The sequence below is a fragment of the Drosophila obscura genome, unplaced genomic scaffold (assembly GCF_018151105.1).
Source record: "Drosophila obscura isolate BZ-5 IFL unplaced genomic scaffold, ASM1815110v1 contig_200, whole genome shotgun sequence".
NCBI lineage: Eukaryota > Metazoa > Arthropoda > Insecta > Diptera > Drosophilidae > Drosophila > Drosophila obscura.
In genome coordinates this window covers 3,696,929-3,710,959 of record NW_024542791.1, presented here as the reverse complement: position 1 = coordinate 3,710,959, position 14,031 = coordinate 3,696,929, and the positions used below count along the sequence as shown (strand labels likewise).

At 42.6% G+C, this 14,031-nt stretch overlaps 1 protein-coding gene across 1 annotated transcript in view; it reads left to right on the top strand.

Annotated features, from left to right (window-relative positions):
• The window catches only part of LOC111075962 (protein Star), a 34,799-nt gene that overhangs the window by 17,636 nt on the left and 3,132 nt on the right, over positions 1–14,031 (top strand). Inside the window, exon 2 of the mRNA XM_022369510.2 lies at positions 3,258–4,396. Within this exon, the coding sequence (XP_022225202.2) occupies positions 3,361–4,396 (1,036 nt within the window). The 5' untranslated portion in view covers positions 3,258–3,360. The remainder of the gene's footprint in view (positions 1–3,257; positions 4,397–14,031) is intronic.

The following is a 14,031-nucleotide window of genomic DNA, read 5'->3' as shown; positions in this document are numbered from 1 at the left end:
TGCATTCGATGTACGAAATTTTCATAAGCGAATGGATACATCCGCTGCTAATGGCACTACGGAATGGAACATAAATTCAAATAATCTCTTAAGGAACCATACAAATGCTGCTGTAAAAAAATAAATGCAAAATAAATGAAAGCTCGAAAGGAAAGCTAAGGAAGTGTTACACTTTGGAAGTTCAATAAGCGAACTGTTAATGGAACTGTCGAATCGGAACATAAATTAAAATAATCTGTTAAGGCACTGTAATACACCATATGGAATGCTGCTGTAAAAATGTTCCATAAGCGAACGGATACATATGCTGTTAATGGAACGGTGGAATGGAATAAAAATAGCTTAAATCTTGTGTTACACTTTGGAAGTTCAATAAGCAAATAGTTACTCTGAAAAGTCTAAAAAATACTTTGAAAAATCTGTAGATCCATTAAATTTTGATTTAATTTGTATTCTGTCCAAAAAAAAAAAATCTTCTAATTGGTTAATAGCAACCCTGCCATAAAAATGGATATCGATTAAATGGGACGCACCCCTCAAAAGCAGAGGCTTTGAGTGGCAAGCCACATGCCAGAATTAACAATTGCAACAAGAAGAAGCCGAAGCAGCGGGCAAGAGTTATCTTTAAGATGGGGTTCCATTTTAGATGCCTCCTCTTTGCCTGGATGATCACATTCCAAGAACCATATCGTTTAAAGAACGCACTTAAAAGCAGGGGGGGAGATTGAAGAGGGGTACGAAGTATCATTAAAGCAACAGCAGCAGGGCATTTAATCACAGGTTCTCGGCTGTCTCTGAAGGCCCAGCTTTGCTTGGGATATGTTTCAATAAATTCCAAGCAAATCAAAACATACAAAACATATCCCAACTCCTGAGAAGAGTGAGAGAGAGAGAGAGAGAGGGGTTGCGGTGGAGGGAATCTGAGAATCTGAGAACTGGGAGCACGCGTAATGGCTAATGAATGCGCGAATGCCCTGCGGCATCTCCCCACAATGTGCAACCCAGAGACGGAGACGGACACGTAGAATGGTCAGCGATCTGTTGCTGCAACAGCAGCAGCAGCAGCCTTGCCCTTAGCGCAAAAGGAGCCCAAGAGGCAGGCAGGCAGCAGCAGCGATATGGATAGATATGGATATGATATGGTGGAGGAGGGTAAACCAGAAGACGTTATGGTTCATAAAGCAAAAACTACACAAAGGGAAAAAAAATTACAAGCGATATCGAACTTAGGCGTAACTGAAAGTTGGAATACTCTTTCGACATATTGATTTGAAAAATAATGCTGGAAGAGAATATAATTAATTAAATTAAAATAATGAAAAACAATGCCATTCTAGGGTTAATAGTTTCATAATTTAAAAGAATTCTTAGGTTTGTTGTTCAAGATTATTTCTAGGCAGAAATGTAACATTAGCATTTAAATGATATCTTATTAAATTCTTAGCCCAGGGACGCTTTTTCTTCCATGAATCGAATCCGAATCCTCAAGCCACATTTTGGGTGGGGATTTTTTATTTTTTGAACAATGAAGTTTCACGTTTTACGGCTAAAAGTTACGTTAAATGTGTTTGAACTTCTGAGTTTGCATCATTTTCTAAACTTATTCCTGATATATTCTCTAGATTTATTCTTTCTTCCGATTCTCTGTGGTAGAGATTATAGTCTGCTGATCATGCATACTTGTCGAGTGCCGTCTTGTGATCTCCTTTTTCCACCACACCACACCACACCACAAATCTCTTGTTAATTTGTCAATTCTCTTTAGGCAGGGTAAGGGCATGCATTGAGAGTGAGAGACAGGAGAGACAGGCGGCAACAGCCGCCAAACATTGGGAAAAACATCTGCTGCCCGCTGCCTGTGCTGCCTGCCAGTTGATGAACTCGATTCCACTTGCTTGCCATCTCGCTTGCACCGCACAAAGCATGGCTTCTTCTTCTCCATCTCCTCCTCTTCTACTTATTTTGCTGCTTCGTTCGTCTGTTGCGCAGGCGCACAAGTACTACAGTGGAGTACACTCACAAATACTCACACACGAACATGCACATGCACATGAAACGGCTGGCACTCACTCACTCCCCCTCTGCAATGCTCTCCTCTTCTGCTATTCAACGATCGGCCTCTTTCCTCTCTGCGATCTTCTCTCCCTCTCTCTCACTCAGTCGCTCTCTGTTTAATTCTTTGTGCAGCGTCTTCAATCGTTTTTGATACCCTTGCAAAGGGAGAGTAATAATATTTTGATCAGGTTTTTGTCAATGCTTATAAAGACAGTGTAAGTCCTCTCCATATGGAATGGAAGAATATGGAAGAAACCAAGATCAGAATAATATAGTTATAATAAAATCAATCCAATAACCAAATAATCATTAAATTGAATCAAAATTTTGTAAACAATTCGCTCTGCTAGGGTATTAAATGGTGCGGTAGTCCGCTATACGTTTCTTGTATTCCATTTATAATTCTCATGGCTTGCTGCAATGCAGTTTTCACCCCCCCCGCTTTGGGCCTGGCTCTGCTCTGCTCTTCCTCGCCCTCTCTTCTCTCAGGTTCAGCCTCTGCTCTCTCTCACTCACACCACTTGATCGTTACACACTCCTTCTCTTTCGCTCTGGTTGTGTCTTTTTTAATTTGGTTCACAAAATACCTCGCGTTGTTGTTGAAATTCTTTAGCAATCATTCTGGCCTTCTCTCTGGCACTCTGTCTCTCCTGCCCTGCTGTCTCTGGTAGAGTCTGTTCTCGCCCTCTCTCTCACTCTATATGTGTGTGTCTCTCTCTCTCTGTCTCTCTGTCTCTCTGTGTCTTTTGTCTGGCAGCAGTCTCTCGATTTTTGACAGGTGGTGGAGTTTTGTATTCAATTTCTTTTTGGAGCGACTTTTGCTCTTGGGTTCGTTTTTGGGTTCTGTTCTTCGGCTCTTCATGGTTTTTTGTTGTTGTGTGTTGTGTTTGCCTATTCATAAAAATGAAAATGTGTGCAGGCAGACAGCAGCAGCAGGAGCAGCAGGAGCAGAAGGTGGAGAAGGAGCAGCGTCAAGCGTGGGTACGAAGGGACTAAAACGCAGACAAAAGATTGCCCCAGACAGACATATGGAGGAGAGCAGAGCACCACAGAAGCATCACACATATCCCCCCAGATGAAGGATGCTGTGTGGGTCTTCTTCCATGCTCCTCGTTCTCATTCTCATTCCTTGGTTCAATGCACTCTTTGAAATTAGTTTTTTTTCGAGACTAATTGGATTCTCTTTTCTGTCTCTCTTTCAGTTGAAACGCTGCCTGGCCAGGATGCGGCTCTAAAGGAGAAGACAAAGAAGAAGAAGAAGGAGACAATTCCCTCCCCCCCATACAAAAAGTAGAAACCAAAACGATGTCCAAGCAAGTGTTCTCGGCACATCCAGCGCTGGCCGTGGAGCAGCTGCAGCAGGCCGAGCAGGAGGAGATCAGCAGCTGTAATCCTCACCAGCAGCAACAGCAGCAGCAGCGATCATCATCCACAGCGCCGCAGAGCAGGCGGCATGGCAAGGCCACACCCAAAAAGTACACCATAAGCAGAAGCTGTGCAGCAGGCGGCAGTGCCCCAAGCACCACTGTCCATCAGCCCACAGCAGCAACAACAACAACGATACCCGCCATCAGTAGTCCGCCGGAAGCGATCAGCAGGAAGACGCTGCCCGTGCGAACAAATTATGCGGCCGTCGATGATGACGATGACATCGAGTGCGAGGACGTGGATGAGGTGAACTTTGGGCAGAAGCGCGATGAGACGGAGACGGAGACTAGACAACACAACACCAAAGACTGTGGCACGGATGAGACGGATCATGTCCAGCAGCGGCACAAGCGGCATCCACACAGCAGCACCACCAGCAGCAGCAAGCACCATCCACAGCTGGAAGATGACGTTGGAGGTAGAGCAGCAGCAGCGGCAGCGGATGAGAGCGATTTGAGTAGCGTCATTAGCTCACCGTCGGTCAGTACGGTATCCTCGCCCCTGTCGACGCCCACACGGCTGCCACAGCCACTGCAGCAGCTCCATTGCTGTCAAAAGGTGGCAGGCTCGGGGGCATGCATAGCCGCGGGAGGAGCCACGGCTGCTGGGGAGTATCGAGCGCGAACGCAACAACAGGGACAGCACTCACACCGTCACCAGCACAGTCAGCATCACCATCACCACCATCATCATCATGCCAACGCAGCGGGTTGTCCAGCAGCAGCAGGAGCAGGAGGAGGTGGTGCTGCAGCTGCGGCCAGTGGTGCAGCTAGTGGTGGATCCTGCAACAAGAACAAAAAGCTCGATCCACGGCTGAGTCCATCGCCCTATCGCCAGCTATTGCCCATTGCACTGTGCCTGCTCTCGTTTGCGACAGTCTTTGCCACATTGATTGTTTATATGGACACGACAGGTGAGTGGTCTACCCATCCCATACCCTCCCATCTCCTGCTCTTTACCCTCTACCCCTGCCCCAGCTACCTTCTTCTCTAAGAGACCTTCTACCTAACTGTGTTTATATTTAAATTTGATATCTTTTGGCATATGCCTGTCTTGTGTTTTTTTTTTTTTTTTTTCTATACCGGATGTAGGCTGTGTTTGTTCTGTCGATCCTGTGGGGATCCTTTCCCGGTAATGGGCACACTTTTGAGATTAGTTTACGCATCATCTCCACTGTCCACTGTCTGTCCCTCTGCTCTACGGATGATGCCATCTTTTGTCATAGATCGCTTTTTCTTTTTATTTTTTTTTTTTTTTTTTTTTTTTGTATGCCAATCTCCTCTTTCTCTCTCTCTCTTTTTTTTTTTGGCGTGGGCGTGTGTTTAGTGGCGCTTCCTGTCTGCAACATCGCTTGGCAACAGGCGCAGCTGTCGCTGTCCCCAAAACGTTGCCACTGCCCCTGCCCTTCCGATGTGCAGCCCCAGAGACACGTGCTGCCTGCCACAAAGACAGCCGCCTCCACGTCAAAGGAATATCTAATTGCCATTCGAAAAAGTATGAAAAGTCTGAAGTCTAGAGTGGAGTTGAGGGGAAGAGTGTGACTAGCCACAAACCGTGGGTAAGACTGAGAAAAAGGCGAAAAATAATAGCTTAAAGTACATGATTCCAGCACCAGAAATCCAATAATCTTTTCACAATATTAGCATAAAGATAGCGAAAAAAGAATTCCACAAATATTTTGAAGCAGATAAAGCTTCGATAAGACATGGCAAAAGATTGTAGGTTTATGGTGGCGGGGCGGGGAGCTTGTAAATATTTGTCTAGTTTTGTCCAACAAAAGCCTTCCCTTGAATATAGCGAAGCGAATGATAGCGACAGAGAGCAGGCAACCTTGTCACTTATAGATCTGTACAGATCTGTGTAAGTAAATGAGATGACTCATCCCAGAGACACTCTGTAAATGTATCTGTATCTGTCGCTGTACGCGAGTATCTTTTTAGTTAGCTAGGCCATCTATCCACATTACGAGTATTTCCAGATCCACAGACAACACCACACAATCTGTCGGATGAGGCAATTTCTTTTAATTCGCTAAAATATAAAACGACAGACCCCGGTGCCAATGCCGTACGACAGACAGACAGACGATCCCAAGTGGATCCAGAGTCGACAGAAAAGTACAAAACAAAATTTACTTAATGAAAGCGGAAAGCATTTTTACAAGCGAAAATTAGTTGGTTTTGCATATGAAATGTGGCTCCTCTCTCAATGGATCGTCATGACTCACTCATGCAGCCAAAAAAAGAGCCAAAAAGAGTGACTAAGGGGGCCCACAGAGACACACACAGAGAGAGAAGTACGACTAAGAGACCCACAAAAACACACACAAAAAATCAATGTCAGACCCCATCCATTGATTGTTGTTGCAGCTGTTCAAAGTTCTTCGTCTTCGACTTCGACTCCTGTCCGGACTAGAGACATTTTAAAAATTCCACTCAAGTGTTGGCAATTTTCTCTGCACTTCCTTTGGAGCTGCTGCCTGCCTGCCTTCGCCTTCGGTTTCTTCCGTAGCGCCAACATTTCCTCGTTTTGCTTTTGTTTTGTGTGGAATATTTGTCCGGCATTGTCTGCAGAGCTGCAGAATATGCAAATTCCATTCAAAGAATGAGAATTTTACACTGTCATTTGTCAGCTGCGCTCAGCGGGTGGAAATGGATGGGGGGGGACTGTAATGGGGAGGGCAGGTGATTTGCCTAAAGTGTTCTATTTCCAAGTCGGCTTGGACCAGCCTACCATTGCCAAGTATTCCCCAGTTCAACGGGTTCCAGTTAAAGCGTCGATAACTCTTTTGTTCATTTCTATCGTTCCATTTTCATTTGTAGGAATAATGGTCATGGAATTTTTTGGGATAAAATTCATAGAAGAATTTCTATAATTTAATAATTTAAATGCAAGAAAATACTTGGTATTCTGTAAATCGAATCAGAGGGTTAAACCTTAACACTTTGGAGCTAAAATTTCCCTTGTAATGGTTATCTCTGGGACACACTTCCTTATCAGTTATTATTACATGAGTTTACATGCCATTCATAGGCCCTTGGAGTGGTGAAATCTTAAGTCTTTGTCATCGGCACTTACTTAATCAGGTGTGTGATGATTAACAATGTTAACAAATGAAACACTCCCCACATTCATTCCCCCACATTCATTTCTTACTCATTCGATAAATATTCGTATGCGTTACAACCGATTGGTCTTTTTCTTTCCAGAAAATAAATTTATAGATTAAAAGTAGAAACATTAAGAGAGATTGCGTATGCAAATCGGTTGATGATTTCTTCATAAATATACCTACATATACATATATTTCTTTATGTATTTTTCATTCATTTGCCCATGAAATTGGATATCAAAATGATTATTCCCAATGATTTCTGGTCATAAATGTAGACAGAAATGCAAAAAGATGGCTGCATATACATATATGCATCTATTTTTTTAAGTTATCATCAAATTGATATAAAAACGCTGGCTACCCCGTGATGATGATTTCTGTGCTATAAATTTGTCATTTCATTTGCTCAGTTAAGTGCACGAAGGGGTTATATATCATCCTCTCTTAATGGTCGATAATAAACTACTATTCGTACTACTCTTTTGTTTTCTCATCAACGCGCGCGGTCGACATCGTCGCCACATCGACTAGACAGACGACTGGGGCTGCCACTGCCACTGGACTTGGACTTGGAGTTGAAGTTAAAGTTATAAAGTTGGGCGTGTCACATGTACCAGAACCAGACATTTCAGACCCAAAGCCAGACTCATTTTTATGGCTCATTGATGGCTCTATTAGGTTTATACGAGCGAACGGATTCATAAACAATAATAATCATAAATTAGGCAGGCATTCCACCTCCTGCTGCTGCTTCTGCTGCTGAACAAAAGCGTTTAAGCAGCAGCATCAGCGACTGCATATAAATTTAACACGTTCCAACATTCGAGGGGACAAAGGTTGAGAGGGGCAGCGGACTGAAGCTTTGTGGCCAGACTCAAAAATTTCCTCAAATCATGCACTTGACAGACACAGAAACACCAAAGCGAAACGAAGTCCCTCCCCCCCAAAAGTGAAACGAAAACCGAAGAAAAATGATCCGAAAAACTCAAGAAAAGTGATCCGAAAAACCCAAACCAAAAGTAAAACGAAAATCCGTAGCAAAATGAAACGAAAAAAAAACCCCCGAAACAAAATGCGCTTATTAAAGTGACAAATTTTGTTGTTGTTGGTTTTGGTGGCTCTGTGGAATGTGTGTCGGCTTCCGACCTGACCATAAGTATTCCCTATCTCCATTTTCATTTCCCAAGCTGCTTTTGGGCCCCATGATGACTCTCAAGAATCCAAAAAATTCCATCTCTGACAATTGGTTTTTCTTCTGTATTTTTTATAATTTTTTGTGCTGGCCTATGCGGTCTGTGTCTGTGTCTGTCTTCTCTGCTGTTTTGTTACACATGCCCTCGGCCGCTTTTCTACTTATTTATTTTTCTGCTACCATTCTTTCAGTTTTTTACATTTTGACTTCTTCAGAAACTGATGATGATGACGATGGTTAGAAGAGCCCCCAAAAAAAAAATACAATCCCTAGATTTGTTGTAAGCGTCACGTTTTGTGGACTTGATTGTTGCAATGACTCAAGCACTTTTGAGGGTCTCTCTGGGGAAAGATTCGGAATCGGAAATTGCATTTGATGTTTGGCGGCAACATTATGCATGTGTCTGATGTGGGATATAGGATAGGAAGAGAATTTATCCATGAGGGATAGTCTTGTAAAAAAAATTAGGCTGAGGAATATTCTCCTTGATTATATGTACAATATATAATTAAAACTAACTACGAGACTAATTGACATAGAAATTAGGAGAATGTAAATAATTGCAACCGGATGTGGCTTAGCAATTAAGAAAATAATTTTTTCAATTTAATTTCAAAACTCGTACAATTGATACTTAGAATGTAAAGAAAGGAAATAAATGCCATCGTATTTATTAACATCAGTCATCAAGACGAAGCTTGTAACGCAGGCAGTAACGCAGTCGAACCGACCGAGAGGCGATGCTGGATGACGCGTGACATGTGTAATAAAAGCGATCGCAGGAATACAGTGGAATTAATAAGGAAAAATGGAACTGCAGAAAAGAAACACATGAAACCAGCTGGCCGAGGGCCGCTGCTGCATGACGTGCGGGAATAAAACGCTGGTACCCTCAATACAGAAATCGATATCTGAACATATTCGGAACAAGGCAAACATTAACCGATTCTCCAGGAGGTAATGAATGTCGAAATCCCTAGTTGTACGCCTGCTCCAGCAGTAACTGAAAACTACCTTAGACAAAAGCATTGTGCACTCATGGCAGCTTTCACTGTATTTACTCGGTATTTGTTGTTGTTTACGTTTCACTTTTGTTTTTCTTTTTTGTCGATTACATCCAGTGTCAAAAGTGGAGGCTAATGACACTGCAGCACCTGCTGCTCCACGTGCAAACCCAACCACCCTCTGGACAACCATCCAAAAGAAAAGCACGAGCCATGTGTCAGTAGCAACAACAAGTGAAATGCGGCAACGTTGCGTGGCATGAATGATGGCAGTGGCAACAGCCATCGGTGAAAGCTGCCTGCCGCCAGCCGTCAGCTAATCGATGACTAAGTAATCGCATGGCGTCGATAAGTAGGCTATGTTTGGATTATGACACGAAATGGTGCAAGTAGAGTGAAGGCGAAGCGTGCCACAATCTGAATTATGTGTGGGGGTACACGTATTTGGGGGTAGGAAAAAAGGTATTGGGGTTATGCTTTATGGTAGGACAGGAACATGTGTATTTGACAGTTAAGATAAATGGAAATAGAATTGATGGAATTGGTTGCATATTTTATTTTTATTTTATGTTTGAAAGGATACAGTGGGTAAAAGAAGTACACTATGTGCATAGATATGTATGCATGTATATGGAACTGTGGAAGGATATAGAAAAATCAGGAAAAAGAGGAAACGAGTGAATATAAATTAAAAAAGAGAAATGAATATAAAACTAATTGGGATCACAATCTCTCGTATTCCATCTAAATGGTGAAAGGATTATAGTCGAAAGACTCGGAAGGAATCTGTGTACATATTCGTTTAATTAAAATTTTTTACTCGTAAGAGTAAGATTTCCCAAGATTTTCCCAAGTGGAACTGGCCTTTAACTGTACATGTAAATTGCTAGTGCAATTTTCAATGGAAAACAACGTTGACTACAGAATGCTCTGGGCTACGCCCGCTTGAAAATGTGGGTGGGGAGTGTGGGCGGGGCGGTCGTGGCTTGCTGTCAAGGGGCATTAATCATGTTAAGAAGGCATTATCTTTACACTTGGCGGCGATTACATGGATGTCACATTGTCTGTCTATCTGTCTGTTGGGGGTTCCTTCTGTTGGTGACAATTTGCAAATTGCAACTTTAATTGAAACACACTCACCCAAACACACAAATACAAAGCACACACACACATACTAATACATCTACTGCTACCACTACTAATACTAATGACTTAATTCCCGTTAAGCACGCAGCTACAGCGACAAGCCCCCTCTTTGGGACTGCTTCTAAGCAGTTTTTACTACTATGTAAACTACACTACCCTCCCTGTTAGAGACCCATCCACCGGATGTCATTCCCGCCCGCCTTACTCCGACTCTTCGTCTGCCATGTGATTCATAATTTCGTGTGCAACATTGTGTTGCATGGCCGCCCCCCTTCGCACTCGCTCTGAACATAAGAAAATCCACCCCCGCAGCGTCATCGTGTCGTCTGCTGTGTCATGGTTTCCACATGGCAGTAGCTCCCTGCTGGCGACTCTCTCTCCCTCTCTCTCTCTCTCTGTGTAGCGGAGATCGCAGAGGAGGGCCCCCGCCAAAGCGCAGCGAGTGCTCAATTTGAAAAGCAAAGCTCAAATGGCATTATCACAGCATGCGCCAAGAATGGCAAACACGATAAAGTATAAGAGCGTGGTACCAGAGTCACCAGAGCCATCAGAGCCACCAGACCATGCCGCCAACCACCACACTACTCTTCTTGTGGCCTTCTTACGAGTCTGTGGGCCTGTGCCACCCGCATTTGGGTCTCAGGTTTTGCAACCCTCCCTTGCAATTGCGCAATTTATACTGCGTCGTCGTGTGTGGTTCTTCGGTTCTTCCCCCCAACGATAAGGAAAACTGATGAAAAACTGCCCGCGAGGGCGATGTTGTTCAGAGATATTTCAATCAGCGGCCCTGATAAATGGCAAAGAAACGTGTAACGCATTCAAAGAGGCTCAATCGAAGCTTTGCTGGTTAGTCAACACTGTTTGTGGGATGGAACTTGTACCGCTGTTCCACTGTTCCACGTTGATTCGCTGCACACGTTTGTTTCGTATGTTTCCAATGGAATTGTGGCATGAAACGTCTTGTTGGTTATTTGGCCATTGTTTTCTTTTGATTTGTTTTATCAAGAATATTTTTAGCAAAACATTTCCCAAGAAAATTAACGTTTCCAATTTTAGCTATAATATATTTCATTCTGTTGGCATACGTTTTCCACAGGTTCGTTTAAGTACAGTCTTGCAGAGAGTTCCAATTGTTGTTTCAGTGTTTCAAAACGTTTCATTCTCTCAGACTTTTAACAGCAGATAGAACACGTCACTCCTTTAATCTGTTTTTCCAACAACAGGAAGTGCCTTTTTTTCCTATGGGTCTTGATAAAGTTGTTCCCCTTTCTTGCATTCAAAAGTGCAGTTTCACACTTGATCACGTGATGCAAAAGTTTGCCCTGCATTGCCCTTTTGTATTTCGCCACTCTTTAATGGCCAGGCCATGCTTGTGCCAAGCGGTGATTAAGATCCGACCCACTTAGATTAGGCCCACACTCGCACACACAGAGAGAGATAGAGAGAGTGGGGGGAACACAATTGTGCTAATAAATCAGCGTTGTCGCTGGTTCTGTTCTGTTCTGTTGGAAGAACACATCACTATTTACCAATATACATTCGTACATCTAGAAACGGCACAGAAATGGAAATGGCCCATTTCGAATAGCGCCAAACAGGCAATTACCAGATATACAGACCCAGAAGCAAACTAAAGCGTTGCACAAATCAATAACACAACTAGGCAATAGGCAATAAGAATATTTGTATATAATAAATTTAGTCTGCTGTACTATAGCCGGAGGAAACCTTCAAAGCGGACACGCAACTCCAGGACCCCTCGCGTAACCATTTTAATTCTCATTTCTAGTACGTTTTTGGGCTGGGGTTATGGGATGAGATATTACATAACAAGGGTTAATATTCTCATACGATGTCGTTGTTGTGTAGTGCCCTCAAAAAACAAACAAACTGGCAGAACATTTAACAAAGTTTTTGTGTACTTTCATACAAATATTTACACTCGAAAAATGTAGGGACCAAATAGAATAATAGTAAATAAATAAAAAACAAATAAAATACGAAAATTAGGAAAAAATATGTTAGAGAAAAAAAAAATAATAATACAAAAATAAACACACAAAATTATAAATAAGAAATAAACAACAATACCAAATTTAAATAAAAATTAATTTAAAAAAAAAACGAAGCTATGAAATTAAGTTAATAAAAACTAAAAGTCGTAAATTTAATACAAAAAATTATATAGTCTTAATCAACTGAACTCCAATAAGAATATACAAATTTTAACAATATTTCTTTGGGAAAAGCGTCCATGTTCCACAAATGTTTTGCTGTACAAATAAATTTCCCAAAATCGAACAGACACATTCGTTTCGAATTGTGGCATTGAAACATTTTTCTCCATATGTACAGGTAGTAAGTACAGTAGTAAAAACCGAACTACCTTTCAAACTACTCATTGCCAAGCGTACTTTCATTTTGTCTGCGAGTGTATTTTATTTTGTTTAACAACTTTTATTCGTAATTGAAAATGTATAAAAGTTGTGTGGGCTTTTGCTTTTGCCAGAGTTCTGGGTTCCTGTTTCTTTATTTGCCTTTCCTTTTGTTGAATTATTGAATAGGGCGTGCATGCACCGGCGGCAGGGAAGGCAAGGCTTCCCCCCCCGAACTCTGACTACGACGACGAACGACTGCTACCCCCTGAATAATCTGAATAAGTCAGCGCCTCAGGACGACGAGGCGAGGTCTCCGTTCAACTTAAAGTTTTTATGCCGCTGCCACTGCCGCCGCTTAACCGCAATTAAACGTTGGTTGTGTGTGTGTGTGTGTGTGTGTATGTGCCTCTCTCGTTTGTCGAGTCTGCCCGCCATTGAATATAATTTTCGGGGCCCTGTCATTTGTCTTGCCTGCCACCCTGATGGCCTGGCCCTGACGACCGACCGACCGACCAACCGCCGAGGTTCGGGGTACCGGTGACCCCTTGTGCAAATTAGAAATGTCAGCTTTTGACACCGAAATTGCGCTGCCGCCCCGAGGGCAGATTTTTGGTACCCCAATTTCTTCAATTCCCTTTATCGGATTTACATGCGCTCGCATTTAACCGTTTTAAGCGGCTTTTATTGCACAGCTGCTGTCGGGGGGACGACGACTCGACTCGGCTCGAGCGATCATTATATAATGCTTTGTTCCATTGCCATTACCGTTTTTCATTGCATACCATTTTCGGGGCACGCTCTCGAATTCCATGCTGGTTGGTGGGTAGGTGGTGTGGTAGTGGTAGACAAATGATTCAATAATTCTCTTGACTTCTAATGGCACCATAATACGGTGGAAACTGAGACGCAGACAGACCCAAGCCGCTATCAGATTTCCTCACAACTCCGACTGGAATAGTGGTATAAATTTTCATCGTTTTCTTTCAGTTTTGGGCACACTTTCCCTGCTAGTCCATAACGAAGTCGAGGAGGGGTCGGGTCGGGGTCAGGGGCTGGGCGTTAATTAGTCAAAGTTTTCACTTGGAAATTACTGAAATGTCTATGCCGTTCAGCTAGCTAAATTATGGTTTGCTGTCGTCCCGGCCTAGCATGGCCTGTTCGTTGTATGTATGTATATCCCATCTGTATTATAATAAACTTTATGGCCATTTTGTGACCGAAACATTAAAAAAGTTTCGAGTCGCAAAAATTTGCATGGGGCACATTTGGACGTTGAATGGCGATGGCGAAAAATAAAATATAAAAAAAATATATGTAAAACGGCTACGGTTTTTGGGTGAGGCCGCTGCTAACGATGTGAATTCGCTTTTGACGAGACGCCAAGACTAAGGGAAAATATATGAGTATTATGGGGTGTATCAGTAGCAGAAATGGCAAATCGATTTGAGTGGATGGATGCGACACGCTTATAGCCCACACACACACACACACACACAGATTCTTGTCATATTTTAAAATCTTTCTCTTTAAGTATTTTATGTGAAAATGGTGTGTTTCCCTATATGTACATTTAACATTTAAATAAGTATATCCAAGTCGAGAAATCCTTTTAAAAGTTGCATGTTTCGTTTCCACACGTTCCCAAAATTTACATATGGACAGTTTTGATTTTTAACTGTAGCTGAAATAAGTTTTTCCCAGTTCTCCCCTGAA